This window comes from Gorilla gorilla, chromosome 5 (genome assembly GCF_029281585.2).
Source record: "Gorilla gorilla gorilla isolate KB3781 chromosome 5, NHGRI_mGorGor1-v2.1_pri, whole genome shotgun sequence".
Taxonomy (NCBI): domain Eukaryota; kingdom Metazoa; phylum Chordata; class Mammalia; order Primates; family Hominidae; genus Gorilla; species Gorilla gorilla.
In genome coordinates, this window is record NC_073229.2 from 103,305,879 (window position 1) to 103,329,018 (window position 23,140).

General features: G+C 38.5%; 1 protein-coding gene across 4 annotated transcripts in view; it reads right to left on the reverse strand.

Annotated features, from left to right (window-relative positions):
* Positions 1–12,313, reverse strand: part of HMGN3 (high mobility group nucleosomal binding domain 3) — a 30,266-nt gene extending 17,953 nt beyond the window's left edge. For all 4 annotated transcript variants that reach the window (XM_004044318.5, XM_019029858.4, XM_019029857.4 and 1 more), the window contains exon 1: positions 12,177–12,313. In XM_004044318.5, the coding sequence (XP_004044366.1) occupies positions 12,177–12,191 (15 nt within the window). In that variant the 5' untranslated portion in view covers positions 12,192–12,313. The remainder of the gene's footprint in view (positions 1–12,176) is intronic.
* Between the last annotated feature and the right edge of the window lie 10,827 nt (positions 12,314–23,140).

The following is a 23,140-nucleotide window of genomic DNA, read 5'->3' on the forward strand; positions in this document are numbered from 1 at the left end:
ACTGTAAAGTTATCAGAGTTAAGGCAGATTACCTATAAAGAATTACTTCTCCAACAACAAATACAAATGTATGAAAATATAGAGTACTATTCAAGGAGTTGAGGAAAACTGCCAACCTAGAATTCTATATCTAGCTATCATTCAAGAGTGATGGCAAAATAAAGCCATTTCAGAATACAAACATAAAGAGAGTTCACTTCCAACAAAGCATTTCTTTCAACAAGAATCTATTACTAAAGGATCAAATTTAGTAATAAGAAAAACAAATCTAGAAGGAAGGAAAACTATGTAAGAAAAAAATGTAAAAAATATACTAATAAATGTAATTAACCACTAATCGTAAACAACATTACCTATTGTGTTTTTAAGTTTCAACAGAAATTCTAGAGCAGTTCTTTCCTACAGAAATACAACATATAATTTTAGATTTTCTAATTGCCACATTGAAAAAGCATAAAAACAGGTAAAACTAATTTTAATATTTTATTTAACTGACTATATCTAAAACTTTATTATTCCACCCTGTAATTAATGCAAAAAAAGATTAATGAGATATTTCACAGACTTTTTTGTACTAAATCTTTAAAATCTGGTGTTCGTTTTATACTTAGAACACATCTTTATTCAAATGCTAAATTTTTATCAGAAACATCTAATCTGTATTTAGAATTCATAAAATTTACAGTAGTTTTACCCAGGTTGTTCCAAACATTTATAATTTACCAATCGCTGATTCTAATATCAGTTTTTAAACTTAAGTTGATTAAAATTAAATAACAAATTCAGCTCCTCATTCTTAAGTGTTTAATAAACTCATGCAGCTAATGGCTACCATATAGCACAGCTTTAGACAAAAACAATCATGAAAGATAGAAGTGGGGTCGGTAGATAAGAAGTTAAAGGATACTATGGTCCTGGTTTTGTTCTGGAGCATGACACAGATACAGATTAATTTTAGACTTTGTTAAAATAAAATTTAAAGTTACCATTAAAAAATGTAAGAACAGAAATAGGATCTATAAACTTCCAAATCAGGAGGGGTGGAATAAAACATATTTACCAATAAAAAGCAGGAAAGTAAAAAACAAAGGAAAACAAAGAATAGAAAACATAAAAAGTCCAAATAAATCAGCAATCACAATATACCTAGACATAGTATACCCTTCCATTATAATGTCAAGTGACAGAGGGAAGAAACAGAGTAATACATGTACAGGACTACACTTCTACAAATTTCCTTTTTTGTTTTTTTGAGACGAAGTCTCACTCTGTCACCCAGGCTGGAGTGCAATGGCGCGATCTCGGCTCACTTCAACCTCCACCTCCTGGGTTCAAGCGATTCTCCTGCCTCAGCCTCCAGAGTAGCTGGGATTACAGGTGCGTGCCACCACACCTGGCTAATTTTTGTATTTTTAGTAGAGATGGGGTTTCATCATGTTGGTCAGGCTGGTCTCAAACTCCTGACCTCAGGTGATCCACCCACTTCGGCCTCCCAAAGTGTTGAGATTACAGGTGTGAGCCACCACGCCCCACCACTTATACAAATTTTAGAACATGCACAAATCAATATTATGGATGGATGGATGGATGTGTCAGAAAGGTATAAAAGCAAGAACTGGAAGAATACACAACAAATTCGTGATGATGGTTATCTTTGGGGGGGATGATAAGGAAAAAGGAACCAAGGGGATGTTTCAAAGGAAACTGAACTTTAATAATTTATTTTCTAAAAAGGCCTGAAATGAACAATGATTTTTAAAAGACTCCAATTTGTGAATTCTCAGTGGTGGGTAAATAGGTATATTATATTATTTCCTGGATTTCTCTGTATTTATGTTTTTTTCTAAATAAAAATATTATCCATACTGGGGAGAAGAAAAAGACTAAAAGCAAACCTACTCTATTAAAAACAGTACCATATCTACTCCCTAATACAAATTACATAACTAGGTTTACTCACAGCATTTTTTCTATTTCTTCAATATCATATCAATCTGGTTTATATTGCCTCCTCTTCTGTACAAGACATGTAATATAACTGCTTCATTTGTACTGATAATGAAGGCACTGGACTCAGAACTCTTGAAGGAGTGTGGGAGTCGAGATGGGCAGAGGGAGTGTGGATTCCTTCAACAGCTGACCAACTGTGCCATCCCCATTCTTTCTTTACACAAAGATGCCTGGGTCCTGCATGTGCAGAACACTCAAATGTACTGAAGGGATCAGAACTGTATTTTCCTTAAGTCTTTCCAGCAGTCCCTATCAGAAACCAAGGGAAGAAACTTGGAATTTTTATTCCATAGGCCATCCATGAAGAATCAACAAGGTTTGCTGACCTTCTTTCATGTAAACAGTGGTTACCACAACATAAACAGGCACTGTGGGGTGATGAGCCCAATTTTCTCCCTCCAAACTCAAGAAGGTATCAGAAGAGTGTAAGAAAATCCTTACACCCTTTCAACAGCTGCTTAGGAACGGCTTTAGATGGCAGCAGTCTGTGGCTTTGTTAGTGTGGAGAAGGACACTGAGGGAGAGGCAGGAGGCAGAGAAGTTTAACGCTAGTGCACTAGGAGTGATCTTCAGCCCATGGAAGACAAGAAAGAGGAGGGCTCAGGATTTTCAGCACAGTGTTGGACCTTTCTTATGTTAAACTTCCAAAAAACCTTCATTGGTACATGTAGTACCAATTCATTGGTACATGTATTGGTACACGTATTGGTACACGTAGTACAAATTCATTGGTACACGTAGGCTCTTAGTTACTTACTTAGAGTTTTACTTCTAAGAGTTTAAGTGACAAAGGCTATTGTTTTACGACTTCAGCGAATTAGCTGAAGGCCTACAGTAATTATGAAACTCAAATAACCATTTGCCAGCAGCCCCAGAATAAATCCAATCTCAACTCCTAGGTTATCCATGCTAACGAGGAAAAGCTGATGGTATATATAACAGTGCAAAGAGACCAACAATCATTTCTTTTAACCTAGGGAGTGTATTACATTGAGATAATCTTTTTCTAATTTGCTGGCCAATGTTTTAAAATTATTACTTTTATTGTTTTTTTTTCAGTTACAAACTCAAGGCTGGAGAAAAAAGCAGTCCAGTATTAAATTGGTTAACAAGAAAACCACTAAGGCACCAAAAAATTCAAATAACACACCACGAGAAGGTCTGAAATGTGCCTATACCTAACTGTGTCGCTCTTCAGTTAAAATGAACACATAACTACTTAACACAAGGTTAATTCTCTCCACAAATGAGGGCACTGTCCATGAAATTCTTATAAGGCTTCTTGAGTTAAAAGGTAGTCTCCTTAAATTCAAATACTTCTATGACACATTAAACAGACACTGGAAGTTTTACTCAAAGCCACCAAGCGATGTTGTCTATAACCCTACAGTCCACTAGTTACTGAAATACCTAGAAGATTTCATGGTAATGCTCCTCTCTCACCAAGAACAGAACTGGACCCTGAGGCCAGCCTTAGGGCAGGATCACAAATAATAATGACTTGTTGGGTAACTTTCTACAACGGGCATTTAGAAACCATGGCACCAGCCTATATTGTAATAAAGATATTTTAAACAAATGAACACTCATGTTTACGTAACTCTTGATTCCTCCATGTTTCATTCATTAGGCACTGTAGTTAAAATAAAAATACATGTGGTTATTAGAAATAAACATATACAGAAAGTATTATGGTGTAGTAGTTAACAGCAAAATTCCTGAGTAAAAGAGGGCTTGGTTAGAATGCTGGTTCTATCACTTCCTAGCTGTGTGACCCAGAGGAAATTTGTTAATCTCACTAAATCCCAATATTTTCCTCTGTGTTTGAGAAAGGCTGCAGGGCTCACTGGTTAAGATCACAGGCTCTGCAGCCAGACTTCAGGAGTGAAATCCCAACTCAGCCATTCCTTATCACAGGTGCTGTGGGGAAGTCTGTTAACCTCTTGGTGCTTCAATTTTCTCATATGTCAAATGAGAACGGGAAGAGGACACACCTTACTGGGTGGTTGGAAGAATTAATATCATTAATGCAAAGTGCTAAAAACAGTCTGACTCATAGAAAGAGACCTCTTTCTTAGCTGTGAGATGAAATTGCTTCATTAAACTGTTATGAGAATAAAATGAAAAATGAAATTATAGTATATACTTCTCTCGCATTTATTTCTAATAATTTCACATTTTTATTTAAATTAAGGTGCATTATGAATACAAAACACGTATCTCAGGTCGGGTACACCCAGGCATTCAGGAAATAGCTCGATTTTGATATTAATTCAATTTTAATAGTAGTAAGTATATTTGTGTTAATTACTGACATACATTTCTCTTAAAATATTAAATTTTGGAGCCAATTTCGAAGTTTAAAACCATTTTTCTATCTTCCTACTTCTGAATGTGCATATCATTTACTTTATGTGTGACTGAATATGTATTTGCCTTGGGCATATCTCAATAGCCCTGTTTCTGGATATGCCCACAGGGTAGAAGAATACTGGATTCAATAAATAGCTTGACCAAGAACCCCTACGTGATTTGACTGAATTCTTCTAAGAAGACAGTGAAATGTACAATAAGTAAGTAACCAGTGAAAAGGAATTCAACATTTTGATTTGGTTTGTTAACTTCGACAGTGATTTTTAAATTACTCAGGAGACTAACATCATATTTCAACACTCTAGGTACTGTGAAGGCAGACAGCTTAAATGGTGTTTATTTCAGTCACCATTTCCAAATTGTACCCTGCAGGAAAGTGGAATATATTTAACTCTGGTGTAAACAAAAGCAATGTTTTAGGAGAAAAATATAGGAAAAGAGGATCACTTGGTACCTGATCTTCCAAGGGAATTTTAACATTATATGAAGATATTTTTAAACATTTTTTTTTCCGTTAGAAAAATCAACCATGTAAAAATGCACAAGATTAAAGCTTCTGTTCTTTCAGAAACACTCCATTTGTTATTTGGTGATTAAACATGTATTTCTATAATTGCAGTGAATTTGACATCAGGGTGGGATCTGCTGGCTCCCTACTACTCACTGCGTGCACCATTTACCATCCCACAAAGTGGAGGCCTAGTGCTTGTTAGAAGCCTGTTATTTCACTGTGATTCTCTTAATAATTAAAAATCTCATAATCACAACAAACATCCATTGACTGTTTTACACATATCAGGCACTGGGCTAAGTTCTTTGAATTCACCATCTCAGTTAATTCTCATAATAATGCAACGAAATAGAGCATATCATTATTCCCATTTTACAGAAGAGGAAACTGAGTCTTAGAGAATTAGGAACTTAGCAGCTTAGGGAGAGGTTAAGGAAGCTACCTTAGATCATATAGCTAATAAACAGCGAATGCCAGAACCATACTAGAGTTTTTCCCACTGTATGAAATAATTAAACCTACTTAGTATGAAATGATTAAACTTATTACTCCCTTCCTTTGAAAACAATTTATTCATCAATTTGTTTTACAAATATTTACACTACCTGTGCTAGGTGCTATGGGGGAAGAAAGGAAGATCAGAGCCATGAATGACTTCATGGTAAAGTAAAATTAGGATTACAAAACAAAATTAAATCAAAAATAGGTAATCAATCAAATAACTTGTGCTGATTTAGAAACATGGCGCCAGACAACTTCTGAAACACAACAGGGTGGTTAAAAGCTATAACCCCCAACCCTTTTAACTGAACAACATTCTTTCGCAGTGTTTCTTCTTTGGACATTCAGCCTGGCCAAACCTTTGAATGCTCACTGCTCATAGCTTCTCTTGTGGCTCATTATCACTTTCTGGCATGAATTATAAATACTTGTTTATGTGTTCTACCTATCCCATCAGACAGAAAAATCCTTAAAAACAAGGGTATTTACTCATTCAGGTTGAAAAAAACAGTAATTTTTCATTTAATTTCCCAAGGCGATGGTATCTTGCATAAAGGTGATGCCCAATGAATGTTTAACATGGAGCAAATGAATAATTAAACGTACAGCCCTGCCATTTTGGAGCCTTTACTCAAATATAGATTCCATATCAATATTTAACTCAATCAAATGGAGCAAGCATTTATGGATGTCAGGCCCTTTCATATTCAGACTGGGAAACTCAATATTGCTAACAAAGCAATTCTTTCCTAACTGATTTATAGATTCAATTCAATCTCTATCAAAATAATGGCAGGCTTTATTTTTGTAGAAATGTATAAAGTGATTCTAAAATTTACATGAAAACATAAAAGACTGAATAGCCAGAAACAATTTTGGGAAAAAATAACAAAAAGTGAAGGACTGACATTACCAGATTTAAAATCTTACTATAAAACCATAATAATCAAGATACCAAGATAGCGTAGTTTTTAAATTTTTTGTAGAGATGACGTCTCGCTATGTTGCCCAAGCTGGTCTCAAACTCCTGACCTCAAGTGATCCTCCTGCCTCAGCCTCTCAAACTGTGGGGATTACAGGTGTGAGCCACTGCTCACCTAGCCAAGATAGTGTAGCACTGGTATAAGAACAGACATACAGACCGTAAAACATAATTGAGTGTCCAGAAATAAAGTTTTACATTTATGAAGGAGCTTCAACAAAGGTGCGTAGTCAATTCAGTAGAGAAAGGATGGTCTTTTCAACAAATGGTGCTGAGATAATTGGATTTCTACAAGCAAAAAAATGAATTTAAACCCTTACCTCATACCACACACAAAATTAATTCAAAATGGATAACATACCTAAATATAAGAGTTAAAAGTATAAAACCTCTATGAGAAAATATCCATAACCTTGAATTAGGCAAAGATTTATTAGATATAACACTAAACGGATTTCATCAAAATTAAAAACTTTTGTTCTTCAAAAGACACCATTAAGAAAAAAAAATATTTTTAAGTCACAAACTGGGAGAATATATCTACGAATCATATATCTGATAAGGGACTTGTATCTCAGACTTATAAAGAACTCTTTCAATAATAAGACAACCCAATTAAAAATGGGCAAAATATCTGAATAGACATTTCACATATGATACACATTATGCTAGTAAACACGTGAAAAGATGCTTATTGTCAGTAGTTATTACAGAAATATAAATTAAAATTCATTAGAATCTCTATAAGCAAAAAAATCAACAATACCAAGTATGAACAAGTATGTTGAAATTAGAACGCATGCACTTTGGAAAACAGTTTGGAGGTTCCTTAAAATGTTAAACATAGACGGCCGGGCGCCGTGGCTCACACCTGTAATCCCAGCTCTTTGGGAGGCCGAGACGGGCGGATCACGAGGTCAGGAGATCAAGACCATCCTGGCTAACACGGTGAAACCCCGTGTATACTAAAAATACAAAAAAATTAGCCGGGCGTAGTGGCGGGCGCCTGTAGTCCCAGCTACTCGGGAGGCTGAGGCAGGAGAATGGTGTGAACCCGGGAGGCGGAGCTTGCAGTGAGCTGAGATCGCGCTACTGCCCTCCAGCCTGGGCGACTGAGCCAGACTCCGCCTCCAAAAAAAAAAAAAATGATAAACATAGACTTTCATACCACCCGCCAGTTCTACTCTTAGAAATCTTCCCAAGAGAAATGAAAATATATGTACATGCAATCACTTATTTACAAATATTCACAGCAGCATTATTGATAATAATCCAAACCTGGAACAATCCAAATGTCCATCGACTTGTGAAAGGATAAACAAAAACGAGTATATCCATACAATGGAACACTACTGGACAATAAAAAAGAATGATGTACTGATATATGCTACAACACAAACTGATCTCAAAAACATCATGCTGAGTGAAAAAATCAGTCACAAAAGACTACATATTGTATCATTTCTTTTAAATAAAATTTCCAGAAAAGGCAAATCTAGACACAGCAAAAGTAGATTAGTGCCTAGGGCTAGGCTGGGAGTGGGGATTGGCTATAAACTCCATGAGGGACCTTTGTGGAATGATGGAAATGTTACAAAACTGGATTATGATAATGGTTGCGCAACTCTATACTTTACTAAAAATCACTGAATTGTATACTTCGAATGGATGAATGGACTTTATAGTAAGTAGATTATACTCAATAAATGTTTTAAAGGAAATTATACTCTCATAACTGAGAGTGCTGAGTGTCTATATCCCTCAGCACTAGCCAGTAGGTTTTTAATCTTTTTTTAAACCAGATTGGTTATTTTAAAAATTACATCTCATTATTCTTAATATTGTACATTTCTTTGATTTCTAGTAAAACCAAACATTTCTGTCTACTTGAGTCTTCATTATTTTCCTATAAAGATATACATCTTTTCCATAAGGAAATGTGAGATGCTATCTTTTTAAAACAGCAAACCTTTTTCAGTGATATGTGGTACAAATATTTTTTCCCAGTTTTTCATAAACTTAAAAATTTTGTTAAGTTTTTTTTTCCATATTGAAATATTCATTTTCATGTAGCCAAATTTATCTGTGTTTTCATCTACAGTTTCTGTTTTTGGTGTTATGACAAGTAATATTCTTTTCAAAATTAACTATCACAAACCTTGATCATGGTTAGCTAAGCATCCCCTGTGCTAATAAGCCCAATGCTACTGCTACTGGGCCTTCCATTTTAAGGAAACAGATAAAAACCTAATTTTGAGTTTCAAAGCTAGAGGCAGATGGGCTTTCCTTAAACCTTTAAGTGTCAAGAGACATGACTGCTTACATGCCACATTCATGGAAAATTGCCTCATTAGAGAATTTCTGATGTGATACACTAGACATTTAAAATAGTTCTAGTGATAAGGAACTGGAAAACATTAATAAAAAGAAAGAGGTAAAAATGTGTTTCCTGTCGCTAATCATGCCAGGACTGTGACTCTAGGCCTCGCTGGCTCATGTCTCTTCGTAGAACATCAAATCATCACATAACAACATGACCACTGCGGGCATTTGTGGATGTCTGGCCAGAACAGTCTAGAACTCAATCACTCATTGTCTCACCACTGAGTCCATGAATGTTATCATTTCCCCTGTAATTCCACTCACCCACCATCCATTATCTAAAAAATACAGGAAACTCACTTTTATTTACATCTCACAAACTTAGAGATAATATGCACTGAAGAACTCTTCAGTAAGTGCTGTATTACTTCACAAAATACTATGGCATTTATAAAAAACCACTTGGCTTAATGTAGTTATGACTATCACACACAAAGATACACATAAAACTTACAAAGAAATGTCATCAGAACATTTTAATATTAATTCAGATGATATTACAGCCCTGAAGTTGCAAAACTGAGGCCTGGTCATGTTAAGATACAATCAGGAGACACACTTTAATACCTGGTAACAAAAAATGACTGACTTCTTTGTATATTTGAGTCCTACCCACACTTTTAAAACCAGCCTAAAGTTAACTTTCCTTATCTGTCCTACTGCTTATGGGATCTATAACTACACATTCTGGAACATATACACAGTTTTAATGTTATTCAACTGTTTTGTGCTGCTAGACTTATCACCTCATTGAATTAAACACAAGTTCCAAGAGGGCAAAAACTGTATGTCCCTACAGCATTACAACAGGGCTAGGATTCCAGATGTTTTCATTGACTTTATCTGTACCACTTCTTGCTCTGCAGAACAACTTACTCAGATGTTCATTAAATAACATTTCTTGATTTCTAGGAAAGGTTGATACAGGGGGCTAAGAAGGCAAAAAAGTACTATGGGGACATTTTAAAAGCTTATTATATTGTAGAGCAGACAGTTCTTTAGTCAAGAAAAATATTGTGTAGTATGTAAATGCTTTGGCAGTTACCCCAGCTTTGAAGATCTTGAAGAGCTATGCATGGATTGTCTCCAGTTCTTTTTTGTATCTAAGCAGGCTTTACCTAATGACAGTGGTTCCTCACATAAGTTCCAGTGAACTTCAGGATTCCATAAGGCTGCTCTAAGACTTGACTGATAGATGGATGGCCATGATCGCCGTGTTTAATCTGAGGTTGTTCCTGCCCAGGTACCAACTGAGGTCGTTAGGCTTCAGGTATAAATGGAAAGCCTTCCTATTAATCAAGGAGAGGTTTTCCATCACCGGAGAACACTCTGATGTCCTCAGGAATGACACACAGGTGCCTGTACACAGTTTTGCCCCTAGTCTCAGGACCATTGGCTAGCTTATGCATGGGGGTTCCCTGCCTTCCAGGGAAATAAAACTGTAGCTGTAATTTTACTGTTATTTTAGTTGTTTTTTTTTTTTTTCCTTCCCTCTGTCTCCTTGAGAGAGGTAGACAGGGGAAGTAAGAATAATGGTTTCAGCAGCTCTGGCCCTTGAATAAACAGCAAGGAAGGGTTCCATCGTCAGGGTCCATTATACATAAAGTGTGCACACCTAACCTACTGTTTATGTAAACAATTGTTATAATTCCCAGGAAAAAAAGATGGCCTCCAGCTCACTTACTCTGTAACCCGTATCTTGATGATTAGTTCCTTTGTCTCTACTAGAATTTCCAATCCATCATTAACCCTCAGTCAAAATGCTGAAAATGGTGACATCACTTAATATCCTAATTCTAGTAAAACAGGGCTAGAAAATACCTTCATAAAATTAAGTTTAAATAATAAATCTCAAGTATTAGTGCTCTTAATATGCCATCTGTCTTCTTAAACTGGGAGTACCTTTGGATTTCCTTAATTCCTCTTGACCCACCCTTTCGTAAGTGAGTACGAAATGGGTGAGAATAAGACTTTGGCATCTATAGCATCTGATTAAATCTTTACTAGTAGTTATTGGTTGGTGAGATGCAGGGCAATTTATATCTTTAAGTCCCAGCTGAATGGGGGTAACACCGCTCAAGCTGTTTTCAGGATTAAATGAGATAATGCAAGTCAAATTATGCACAGCGTGAGGGACACAGTATGTGCACAACAAACTCTAAGACTTTTAAACACTTTCAATTATTTTTAAAAAGTGGGGTAGGAGACAAGTTTCCACGCAATTTTTAGTAATAACATATAAGAAGGGGAAAGCTTTTGAATTTTTAAAACTTCAATATTTTAAAATAATGCAGTCACTCTCACACACAAATTAGTCCATGGTCTTTGATAAAGCAAGATATTAGGTGTAATTTTGCTTCAAATTTAATACCCACACTCGTTGACACTGTTGGAAACACTGAGGCTGGCGGTGGGAGGGTGCAAAGCACTTGCTTAGGAACCAGCCATCACACACTGATTTCTCAGGGAGGAGGAAACCTTTCCCTTCCCTCCCCGGGACAAGTCGAAGCCCCACCCCGAGGGAGATTTGTGTCCCTGAATGTGGTAGTTGGTGTCCGGGGCCTGCGCAGAAGGGGACAGTCCGCAAGGGGCGGAAGACAAGACAAAAATGACTCCAGTTCGCTAGACGCGCAGAGAGGCGGATAGCGCGCGGACCCCGCCTTTCCCAACCGAGTGTGGGTTCCAGTCGCTGGGGAGGACCTGGTGGCCCCCTGACCTTGGACGAGCCATATTGGACACCCCGGCGCCGTCCCGTCTTCCACGCTGCCAACTCCACCGCTCCCGCCCCGAACTGCGGGTAGGTCCAGGCCGCCAGGCCCCGCCTCGCCGGCCCCAGCCCTGATTGACACTGGAGTTGGTACATACGGGTCTGCAGCGGAGGCGAGCAGCAGGGTGAGCGCTATTTTAAATATGGCTTTCTCTTTCCCTTAGCCTAGGAGCCACCGCAGCGCACCCAGCCCGCGAGTACAGCCGCATGGGAATAATCCCAACATTTGCCTGATTTATTTTCTTCCCTCTCCTTACGCTTGTACTTGTTTTTCTCCTCTCGCTGTTTTCCCTTCACACTAATTCGCAACCTGGCAGTTTGCAAAGAGGAAACTCCCTTTCGGAATGGAAAGCCGCTTTTGCTTCTTGTTGTTGGGGGTGGAAAACATTCCAGCGAGAATGAGTTCAAAAAGAAGGGAAACCGCGTCACTGGAGAGAAAGTAACATTAAGAGATCGATGAGGACGGAGTGGGTAGGGGGGAGAGGGAGAGAGGAACGTCTGCAACAGGCATCTAAAAACAAGCGTGGAGGAGCAAAGATTCCCAATCCCCGGGTTACTACCGCGCGCGTTCTGCGCGAGCCATTGCAATGCCAGCATTTACTGTAAGCAGAATTTGAAGGCTTTTGAAATCTTTTTTTGGTAAGACTTACCTTTCTCTTCGGCATAATGACTATGTCGGTGAAGCAAAAAGTAAAGCAACGGACTGGAACTGCTGGCGCCGCCGCTGGATGCTGCCTCTGCCGCTGCAGCTGCTCACGCGCAGGGCACGACGTAGCCCGGCCTCTTCGACCTGCACCTCCGCGGCTCCCTCTGGGGGCCCTCTGCTCGCCTCCCTGCTGCTCCAATGAGGAGCCCCGCCAGCCGGCCGCGAGGCCCCATTGGCTGAGGCAACGTTCTAAATTCCACGAGGGCACGCCCACCTCCGCGCGCGGTACGCGCTGTTGTAGTTTCCACTTCACCGAAAAAATCTGCCTGGCGACTGAGCATGCCCAGTTCAACTAGTAGCCTCCAGGCCACACAATCCTGAAGTTTCATTGTTTCGCTGCTCTCTCTTTGAGATTGTAAGAATAAGAACAGTGTGTGTCTTCATAGGAAGGAAAAAGAGTAAGAATGAATACGTAAACTTTATAATGTAAATATATACACAGCAGGTACTTTATACATTTCCTACCCATAAAGGCTTTTAATGAATGTTACATGATGGGAATCTGTAAAGCGTGGCAAGGTACTCTGTACTGGAAGAGCGTGGCAACCTCTAAAGGCCTCAGTTTCCCCCCCCCCTAGATATATAGTGACAACAGTCCCTAAAATCACTTAGCTCTAATTTTCTAAAATCTGTGATTATAAATCACTCACTAATTCAGCTAACTTCAAACTAGATGTGAAGACGAATAGGACATGTTTGTTACGGAAATTAGGAAAAGAAAGAACAAGGCAAAAACTGATTATTTTATATTTGAGACATATATTTGAATGACACCCGTCATGTTACACTTTATGCATAATATTTCCCAAAGTTCTGCAAGGCATAAAATAAGCATTGCAAAAATATTTCTGAATTCATTTTATGAGACCAGATTTACTCTGATACCAAAACCAGTGAAAGACTTCAAAAGAGAGTTACAGACCAATATCACTCATAAACATAGACACAAAAGTCGTGAACAAAATTTTAGTAAATGAAACTCAACAACATTTAAAGGGACAATACATCATGACCTGTGGGGCTTATCTTGGGAATGCAAAGCTGCTTTTTTAATATCTGAGAATCAATCAATGTAATTGGCAGAATTAATAGAATAAAGGGGGAAAAACAATCCTTTCAGCAGATGCAGGAAAAGCGCTAGTGAATGGGTAAGCAAATTGTGATGAGCACATGCAGTGGAATACTATTCAGCAATAAAAAACAATAAAAAATTTTCCTACATGGATTAATATCAAAAACAAAGCGCTGTATGAAAGAAGTCAAATACAAAAGACCACACTGAATGATTTCATTCATATGAAATTATAGAAAAAGCAAAACTGGGCAAAGTTAGTTTCAGAATCATCTTAGCAGGCAAAGCTCACATCACAGGAAAATGTGTTGAAGCCTTACATTACAAATATGGCCAAATCCACTTTGGTAACACAGAGGCTGCAAATATGTATTAAAAATATCATGTATTAAATATGTATTAAAAAAGCAATGAAGTTTAATATTTCACTTTTTCTTTAGTAATTTTCAGAATACATTAATTGATCTAGCACACTCCAGAGGTGGTTGATTACTTTCTTTTTTGGAACATCTTTATGAACTCATGGATTTTTACATATTTGGTGTGCATCAGTGTATTGCTATCATTATTATTACCTTTTTAATGCTCCTATTACCACATCTTTAGCCAATGCATGCCCTTTCAAATTAGTGCTTGTGTCCTTTTGACATGATCTTAATCATTTTTGATAGATTCCCTGTTCTTGGGCATTCAGTGAATGACAATACTATACTGAAACGAATTAAGATAAAAACCAATTGCTTAGAGCTAGATAAAAATTTACAAGTTAATAATTTTATCATTAAAATAATAGTTATAATGAAGATGTCTTGCAAGAGATTAATTTGCCAAATACTTGATAGTTAAATAAGGAAAAAGTCAGTGAAAACATTTTTAGTAAGATATGTGTGAGAAGGATACTGAGTAGCACTTGCAATCTGGACTGGATGGCTATTTTTCTTCATGGAGATGGAAAGGTGCCACAACAAAGGTAGTGCTAAGGTGAATACTTCTCCTCTGTGATGAAAAATAACTCACAAAATTGGCTTCTTTGTTAATTTTTTTTCAAAACCAAACACTCAGATCATCAACAGCAAACAAAATTGTGAATGTTTTTACTGCACACAATAAAAATGCTACGATGAAATTGAAGCTTGCTTGTTGGATGAAGAAAGCTGATTGTGAGGACCTCGAGTTCTTGGAATCTTTAGTTCATTTACAAGTAATGAAAATAACAGCTTCAGTTGAAAAACAACATCATTGCTTATCTTTCCTTTGATGTAGATTGCACCTGGCTGAGCACTACTCTAGGAAATAAAGTGTTCTCCCTTGTACCTTTAGTAGCCTTCAAGATCTGGGAAAGTCAGTGCAAACCTCTACTGGTGGCCCTGGAGGTAAGAAGAGTAGGCAAAGAGAATGATTTAGCGGGTAGCTAGAATTCTAGGTTAAGAGATAAAGACATCTGGGCAGAAATGAGGGTGTCACATAGAAGACAGTGAGGAGGTCAAGCTGGTAAGAAGTACAGACTCATTTGTTTATCAATATATTCCACTGAGCATTTCTACTACTTTGGAATATCAGCCTCTAAGACAGTAAAAGTAGGATGTATATACTATCTTAGCTAAGGTAGACCTGGATAAATTAACAGAGTTACTGACTGAGAAAGAAAGAAAAAAAATAGTGAACAAACTTGTTTTCCAATTCCAGCTCCTCTCCTCTTTTGTCCTACTCAAAACTGTTGGAACTGTACACCTACTTCACATTTTTCAATCAGCAGGGCAAAACCATTTATAGTGTCATGACTATCATTAAGGAAAAGAAAGAGACAGAGACATTGACAGACACACACATGCAAACACACACACACACACACACAGAGAGCGAGAGAGAGAGAGAGAGAGAAAGAGAGAGAGAGAGGGGAGAAGGGAAGGGTAAGAAAAGCAAAGAAAGGGCCAAGCATAGAAAATAGCAGAGCATATATGGTAAAGGTAAGTAATGTTTCATAAGATAATTGTTTCTATTTTCCATATGTGCTCATATAAACACATACACAACACACATATGTGTGTGTGTATGTTGGATTGTGACATGAAATATATTTTTAGTATGGTCTTGGTCAAAAAAATTGAATGCCACTGCTAATGAATGTTGTGGATCTTTGACGTTCCGAAAAAAAAAATGCTTAATATTAAAATTTTTTTTTAGAGGTAGGATCTCATTCTGTTGCCCAGGCTGGCATGCAGTGGCACAATCATAGCTCACTGCACGTCAGACTGCTGGGCTGAAGAGATCCTCCTGCCTCAGCCTCCTGAGTAGTTATATAGGTGCAAGCCACCACACCAGGCTTGAGAGGAAGTTTTCAAAGGAAAGAATTACTTGCAGATCACCTCCCTCTTGAACTGTCCCTCTTTTCCTCTTTCAGGCAGACACAGGCAGGGTCCCTTAGGCTTTTGCTGTAAGTAATGACAAATTACTGGAGAAGTCAGATCCAGAATGTACATATTGTTGCTTTTGATAGTTGCAACTGTACACCTACTTTGCATTTTTCAGACAGCAGGGCAAAACAAATGATAGTCATGACTATCATTAAGGCAAAGAAAGAGACAGAGACATTGGCAGACAGACAGACAGACACACACACACACACACACACACAGAGAGACAGACAGACAGAGGGGGAAAGGAAGAAAGGGGAAAAGTGAAAATGATAGTGTGTTGCTTCTGATAGTTTGTAATTCCAGATTAAGTTACTAATCTTCCATAAATAGGTCAAAAAATACACAGTGAAGAATTCAGGTGTGTAACAAAACAACATCAAAAACAACAAATAAGAGGTGGCAAAAGAATATTTTGTTTGTATTTTCCAGTCAAGTCTCTACTTTGATTGGGTGCTAACTTTTGAAGAGACCAAGGTTAGTTTTTACAAAGCAACAATAAGAGTCCAAGAACCAACGGTCCCAAATCAAATGAGCTGCCTGATATTAGTGCAGATCCCCAGGCCCCAGTCCCAAGGTATTGAATGGCTAGGCTTGGAAATCTGCATTTTCAAACAAGCTTTTCATGTGTTGCTTACACTATAATTTGGGGACTAGAGTATTTAATAGACTAGGCCCTTGCTCTCAACAAATATTTGCTGAATGCCGGTACTTGGATTCTGATGACAGGTATCTATAAAAGCCTGTGGAGTTCTCAACATACTTCCAGAGCAGGAGCGTAATTCTGTGGGTGAAACTCGCCCCACAGTCCTCACCTCATGCTTTTGCTCCATCTCAGTTTTGCTGGGCACAACCTGTTTATTTCACATTCTTTCTCTTCTGTAGTTGCAAAGAACCTGAAGAGTGATTAAAAACTGCACACATCCAGATATCTAGAAAAGTGTCTTCTTCTTCCCAGGCAGCCCCTCTAGGCAGCTCCTTGGGCCCCTGGGAGATGAAAATCCCTGACCCCAAATCCTCAAAGGGAACTTACCTCTTCCAAAGCCCCATAAGCCACACCCTTTCAAGGCTAAATGTCAATGATTGCATAAGCATACTTCACAACTGCATTAACAGCAAGAGGAACCAGGGCATTCTGTGACCTTCCAAGGAACCCACTCTTTGTTTTCCCAACCTTCAATCAAATTTAATATTTGTGCAGATTCTTTACCCCAGGTATGTTTTACACAGTTTTCCCACCCCCGATACTTTTCAGGTTCAATCTCTGTGATATTTACCTCTCCTTCTTGCTCCTGCTGCTTAAACTCACAGGAGTGTGATTAATTTGCTCTTTTTAGCACCCAAATGACTATTTGGGAATGAATTAGATATGCTCAGTAGCTAGAACCAGGGATTGGGATACATTGGTTTAGCCATTCCTTTTTGTCAGATTGTTAGCATGGCTGGTGCCAAGAGCCATCCAGGCTCAAGGAGGTGAGAAAGTTAAGGGAAGGAAATCCCCAAAGTTCATGGTGAGGACACAGCAAAATAAGGACTCCATCCCATCCCCTTAGGTAAAAAGCCACAAGCTGCAAGGTGCCAAAGACCAATTAGTGGTTGTTGCAGAGCTCTCCGACTGAATTGCACATTCTTGTAAACTACTGTCAGTGCCAGTACACTCTCAAATGGGACCACACCCTTTTCTTTAAGCTAGTGATTTTGACTACCTATTTTTGGTGTCTTCTGCATTTCCTTCAAATCTCAGAATCCCTGGGAGCTTGTAAGGAACATCTAGTAACCCCATCCCCGTCGCTACCCTCAATGGTCCTGCCTTTCAGAGATATCATACCATTTTCCTTTTCTCAATGAAAGCAAGAATATGCTGGTTTGGGGAAATGCGAGTCGAATGAATCATTCTGAAAAATACCATAAAGCAACTGGAGATGATTTTCAGGTTAGCTTGGTTAATAACTCTTGTAATTCTCAAGCACTAAGAAAGAGTTAGCCGATAAAATGAGTTTGGCCAGGTCAGAATGAATTCTAGCCACCAGGTCAGAATGAATTCTAGCCACAAGGCAATAAATTTTTGCCCAGCAGTGGAAAACTAGCCTGCAAATGTGCCATAATCTTCAAGGCTGCTTATCTGCATAGGGCTTTTGTTGTTTTTAAAACACAGAATTGTGCTACTCCCACAAAAAAACTCTCATCCTTTTCTACCTTCTCATTCCCACTCCCACTTCTGCTGTCTGTAATCTTAAGCAAATGGGTTGTTTTTTTCTTTTTTTTCTCCTAAATAATCCAATTTACCTCTTAACATGTCAAAAAAATTGTTTTAACTATTTTAAAAATAAATGTTTATCAAAAAGTTTGGAATTTGCAGTCATAGGCATGAATTCAGATCTCAAGCTATTGAGCTACCATCACATTACTTAACCTCTTTGAACTCTGGTTTCCTTATTATAAAATGAGAAAAAGAATGTCTATGCAAGGCAGATACCACTAGTTACCTGCCCAATATTCACACTAGCTTTCTTCCTACTAACAGAATTCTGATTTTGGCAATAGGCCTGGTCAAAACAAAACAAAACATAACAAAGCAATCTTTAGTTCCTCCAGCTCCCTGGCAGATAGAGGTTGCTATGTGACACCTCTGGGGCTAATGAAATACATGAACACACAGTCATAAGGTGATTGTGTAAGCAACACCAAATAACAGGGCAAACCTAACCCGGTAGCTAGCTGCATTGTGCCTTTGTTCTTCCTCTCCTTCCATCCTGGAAGTTTCTAACAATGTCTGGAAGTAGAACAGCCATCTATGTCCAAAGAGAGAAGGGCCACAGTTCAGGATGAAAGAGCAGAAAGGCAGGACTTGAGGTCTCTGCAGTGGCCACAGATTGTCCGGCTGTAGTCTACAGTTAATGTTTGGAAAATAAACACGATGTTTGATCAAGGCACTTTAGGTGGATGTCTGTGATGTGCAGCTGAATACTATCCCTAACTGATACACTGTTTCATGGAACTGGTGTGAAAATTGAAGATGTTAAACCACCAAACTATGGGAATGTGCATATCCCTGAAGGATGATGCTTAACATATTTCATTTGAAGCATGTATATTATACTCCCCCTAAAATGATAAAAGAGAACACAGAAAATTTTTAACTTTTCCTGAATCCCTAAGGGCCTGATTATGAACACTTAGCATAAACCTCTTAAAATTACTTTAAAGTAGGCAGGGATAAACATGATTAAAATAAGTATTTTATTGTTGCTATAGAACGGGGTGCTCCATAATATGGGGGTGCTCCATAATATGGCCTATTGCTATGTTTTACCAATGCAAATGCTGGATTGTTGCTCAACTCCATCTCAGTTTTAGTGTGACTCCCTACACTCTAGATGCTGGAGTCCACACTACAGCTGGGGTTCTGGATGTAATTTGCATTTGCCTAATTAGAAGCATGAGGTATAGACAGTGGAGGTTAGGAAGAGGCCACACTTTTGCTACATCTGCTGTGTCTGCTGCTTTTTTTCCTAAAACAACATCAGCAAAGATCCCAGGCACCAGCATTGTGGATTCGGAGAGGCATGTCTCCCTGCATTCACTCTGTAGGCATAGACTGTAGCTGGTGAGGTGTGGTCTGAAAATGGCAGAGACAGGGGCTTTATGATTGAGAAAGTGTTTTTATTCTTATAGAGTCCCGATACTAGTGGATTCCTGCTTGCAAAAGAGACACAGCTCCTTTGACGACCTTGTTCTGAGTGTGACTTTGGGAGACTTTTCTGAGAGTTCAACCTGCAGTCTATCTCTTTAGTCTTCTGAGCTATCCCATAGTCTATTGAATCTTTGAAACCTTTTCTCCTTAAATTAGGTAGAGTGGGTTCTGTTCTCTACAACTGAATCCAGAACTACAGAGCTTCATTTAGTGTTGCTTACCAAATATTTCCAGCTTTCAGAGACATACTTGGCTGGGCTCAATGGCTCATGCTTGTAATCCAGCACTTTGGGAGGCCAAGGCAGGTGGATTGCTTGATCCCAGGAATTCGAGACCAACCTGGGCAACATGGTGAAACCCTATCTCTACCAAAAATAAAAAACTCACAAATATTAACCTGGCATGGTGGCATGTGCCTATAGTCCCAGCTACTCAGGAGGCTGAGGTGGGAGAATTGCTTGAGCCAGAGAGGTTGTGGAGGTTGCAGTGAGATGAGATTGTGCCATTGCACTCCAACTTGGGTGACAGAGCCTGACCCTGTCTCAAAAAATGAAACAAAACAAAACAAAACAAAAAACAAAGAACAACAACAACAAAAACAAAAAAGAGACACACTCTCACTGGAGCTGATTATGGAAACAGATATTGATATGGAGATTGCCCATGTGTTTCTTTCAGTGATCACAGTGAACAGAACAGAACCCTTTGAATATCCCCCCCTCCAATGGACATAGAGCTGTCAAAGCTAAAAATGAACCTTTTATTTAAGCTGCTGAGATTTGAGGGAAATTTGTTTCCACAGGATTATCTATCTTATCCTGAAATGATATAGAACTTAGATCCTAAGAGAAAGGTGCTGCTTTAATAATAAAACAAACCCTAAAATAAGTGGCATTGGCTTAAGAGCTGGTCAGAGGGAATCAAGCAAACTATTACTGAAGCCTGGAAGAATGGAAATTATTTTTCTAGTGGGGAAAAGTTTGGTATGACTATTGCCTACAGTAATTTGGAGGCAAAAGGCATATCTAACTTTGGGGAAGAGGTTGAAAACAGATTATCATTATTGTTTATTGCCTATTATTAATTGTATTTAAGAAGACATTTTAAGAAAAAGATATATTCAGAGAAGACTTGGTCAGTTTGTAAGGGTAGATGAAAGAGATTTAGAGAGTCTGCAAAGTCAAGAACTTATAAGGTTGGAAAAGGCAACTGCTTCTCAGTCTAAAAAATGAAAGGTAAAATCGATCCTTTGAGCAACAAAAGCACATTAAAACTCAGCTTTGTGGCAAGGATCAGATCACTGACCGTGAATTAGGGTATGGTGCCCAGTGATTCCTTCAATTAGACCAAATGGCCCAGAATGACTTAAATTGGCTCATGGGAAAAGGCGTAGCTGTCACTGCTAGGCTCAAGGAACCTATAATTAGGGGAGAGGGGACAGAGGGAGAAAAGGGAGAGGGAGGGAAAACAGAACTGCTGGGGCAAGAAAACACAGAAATATGGCAAAGAAATAAATCTAGAAAGAAACATGGGAGTAAGTCAGAAGACAACCAAGGTTAATTTTGTAAGACAGTTTTACTGCTAAACAAAGGCTCTAACCTGGATTAAATGTGATTGTTGCAATTTGAGACTTAACATGGCTCTTGGACTCTGCACCATTTATAGGCAGGAAGCGGGGTGCCTATTCAGAGAAGGCTGAAAGAGGACTTTCCCAAAGGGAGAATCCAAGAATCACGGAGATCAGTGGACAGGGGAGCTCCTTTCAGGAAATCCAGCCTATTCAAGGAACATTTCCAATCCTCTGGGTAGGAGGTTTAAAACATCTGCCCAGTCTAATATTGAAAGGCCAATGACTGCTAATGAGAGGCCAATGACTGCCATATGTTTCCCATTCTTCTGCTTTTTAATGTGAGTATTTGTTGAAGGTATCTTGACTCTGTTCTACTACTGGATAATGTGTGAGTGGGAGGTGGGAGGGCCAGGTCTCTGGATCAAAAGGAGATATACACAGACCTATTTTACAGGCTCCTTCACATTATCCCCTGACATAAAGACTACCATGCATCATCCAGGGATCCTGGGTTTTGAAATTGATGCCATCACTGAGACTTTTGAGTTTTCTTCCCTCAGAGGAAAGTGAATGAATACATTTTGTACATGGGAGGAAAGATGAAGGAAATACTTCATGCCCTGAAGTGAAGACTGCAATTATCATTAGTACTATTCACCAAATATTTCTGCTTTACTGCCTCATGGCAGGATTGCACTTCCCCTCCCCATCTTTTAAAGGTAGGCATAACTATGTAACTTGCTTTGGCTAATTAAATGTGAACAGAAGTGATGTGTGTCTTTTCTGAGTATCATTTTTTTTAATTGCAGCAAAAAAACACATAACATAAAATTGACCATCTTAGCCATTTTTAGTATATAGTTCAGTAGTGTTAAGTAAATTCCCATTGTTGTGAAGCCACTCTCCAAAACCTTTTCATCTTGCAAAACTTAAAACTCTATACCCATCAAACAACTTCCCTTTTCCACCTCCTCCAGCCGTTGGTAACCACCATTCTACTTTCTGTGTCTATGAATTTTACTACTCTATGTCTCTCACATAAGTTAAATCATACAGTATTTGTCTTTTTATTGACTCGCTTCTTTCACTTAGCGTAATGTCCTTAAAGTCCATTCATGTGGTAGTATGTGACAGAATTTCCTCCGTTTTTTGAGGCTGGGTAATATTCCATTGTATGAATATACCATATTTTATTTATCTGTTCATCCATCAGTGGACATTTGGATTGCTTCTACCTCTTGGCCATTGTGAATAGTGTTGCTATGCTGAGCACCATCATTAAGAACCAGTGCATGATTCACCATACTGCCCCCTTTTTTTGCTGCCATGAGCAAGGAAGCACATGCAAAGATGTGCTTCTCTCCACCTGGGCATTTGAATTATTAAAATGGACAGAGCTCCCAACTGACCCAAGATGGACATGTAGAGTGAACGAGAAATAAGCCTTTGCTGTTTTGAAGCCACAGAGATTTGGGGATCCTTTTTCTTTTCCTAGTGAAAACTGATAAGGTTTAAAATTAAAACTTGACTCTTTCAAAGTTTGCAGAGAACTTTGATGAGAGACTCCCATAATGGAGAAGGCTGATGTATTTGAGCCCTATAGTTCTCTTGTGTCCTGCAGTTACACCTTCTTCTTGAGTCTGTAGGGGTGGGAAGGTAGGGAGGATGGCCATACCCATAGCTTCTCCTTCTTTAACTGGCCAAAGTCTGGAGAAATCTCAAATCCTGTTTTCTCATTCCTCATCCATTTATCTCATTTTCTGTACACTGGACTGGCAACTTTATTACATGCTGTATTTGATAGGATTAGCTTTGGCTGTGAGTATGAAAACTCCCAAGTAACAGTGGGTAGGAAAATAGAGTTAGTATTTTCCCTCACATTAAAAACACAGGGTTGATACAGTGGTTCCACAACTAACTGAGACACACTTTTCTGTCTCATTACTCTTTCACCTTCATTATGCACCTTCTGTATCTTGGCTGAAGATGTCTTATCCACCTTCATTCCTCATATGTTCATTTTGGCCAGCAGGAAGGATAAATGATAAATGTCCTCCCTCTTTAAGGCAACTTCCGGAAGCTGCACATATCACTTCCATTTACATCCCATCATAGAATTTAGTCACATCAAAGGAAGTGGAGAAACATGATCTTTATT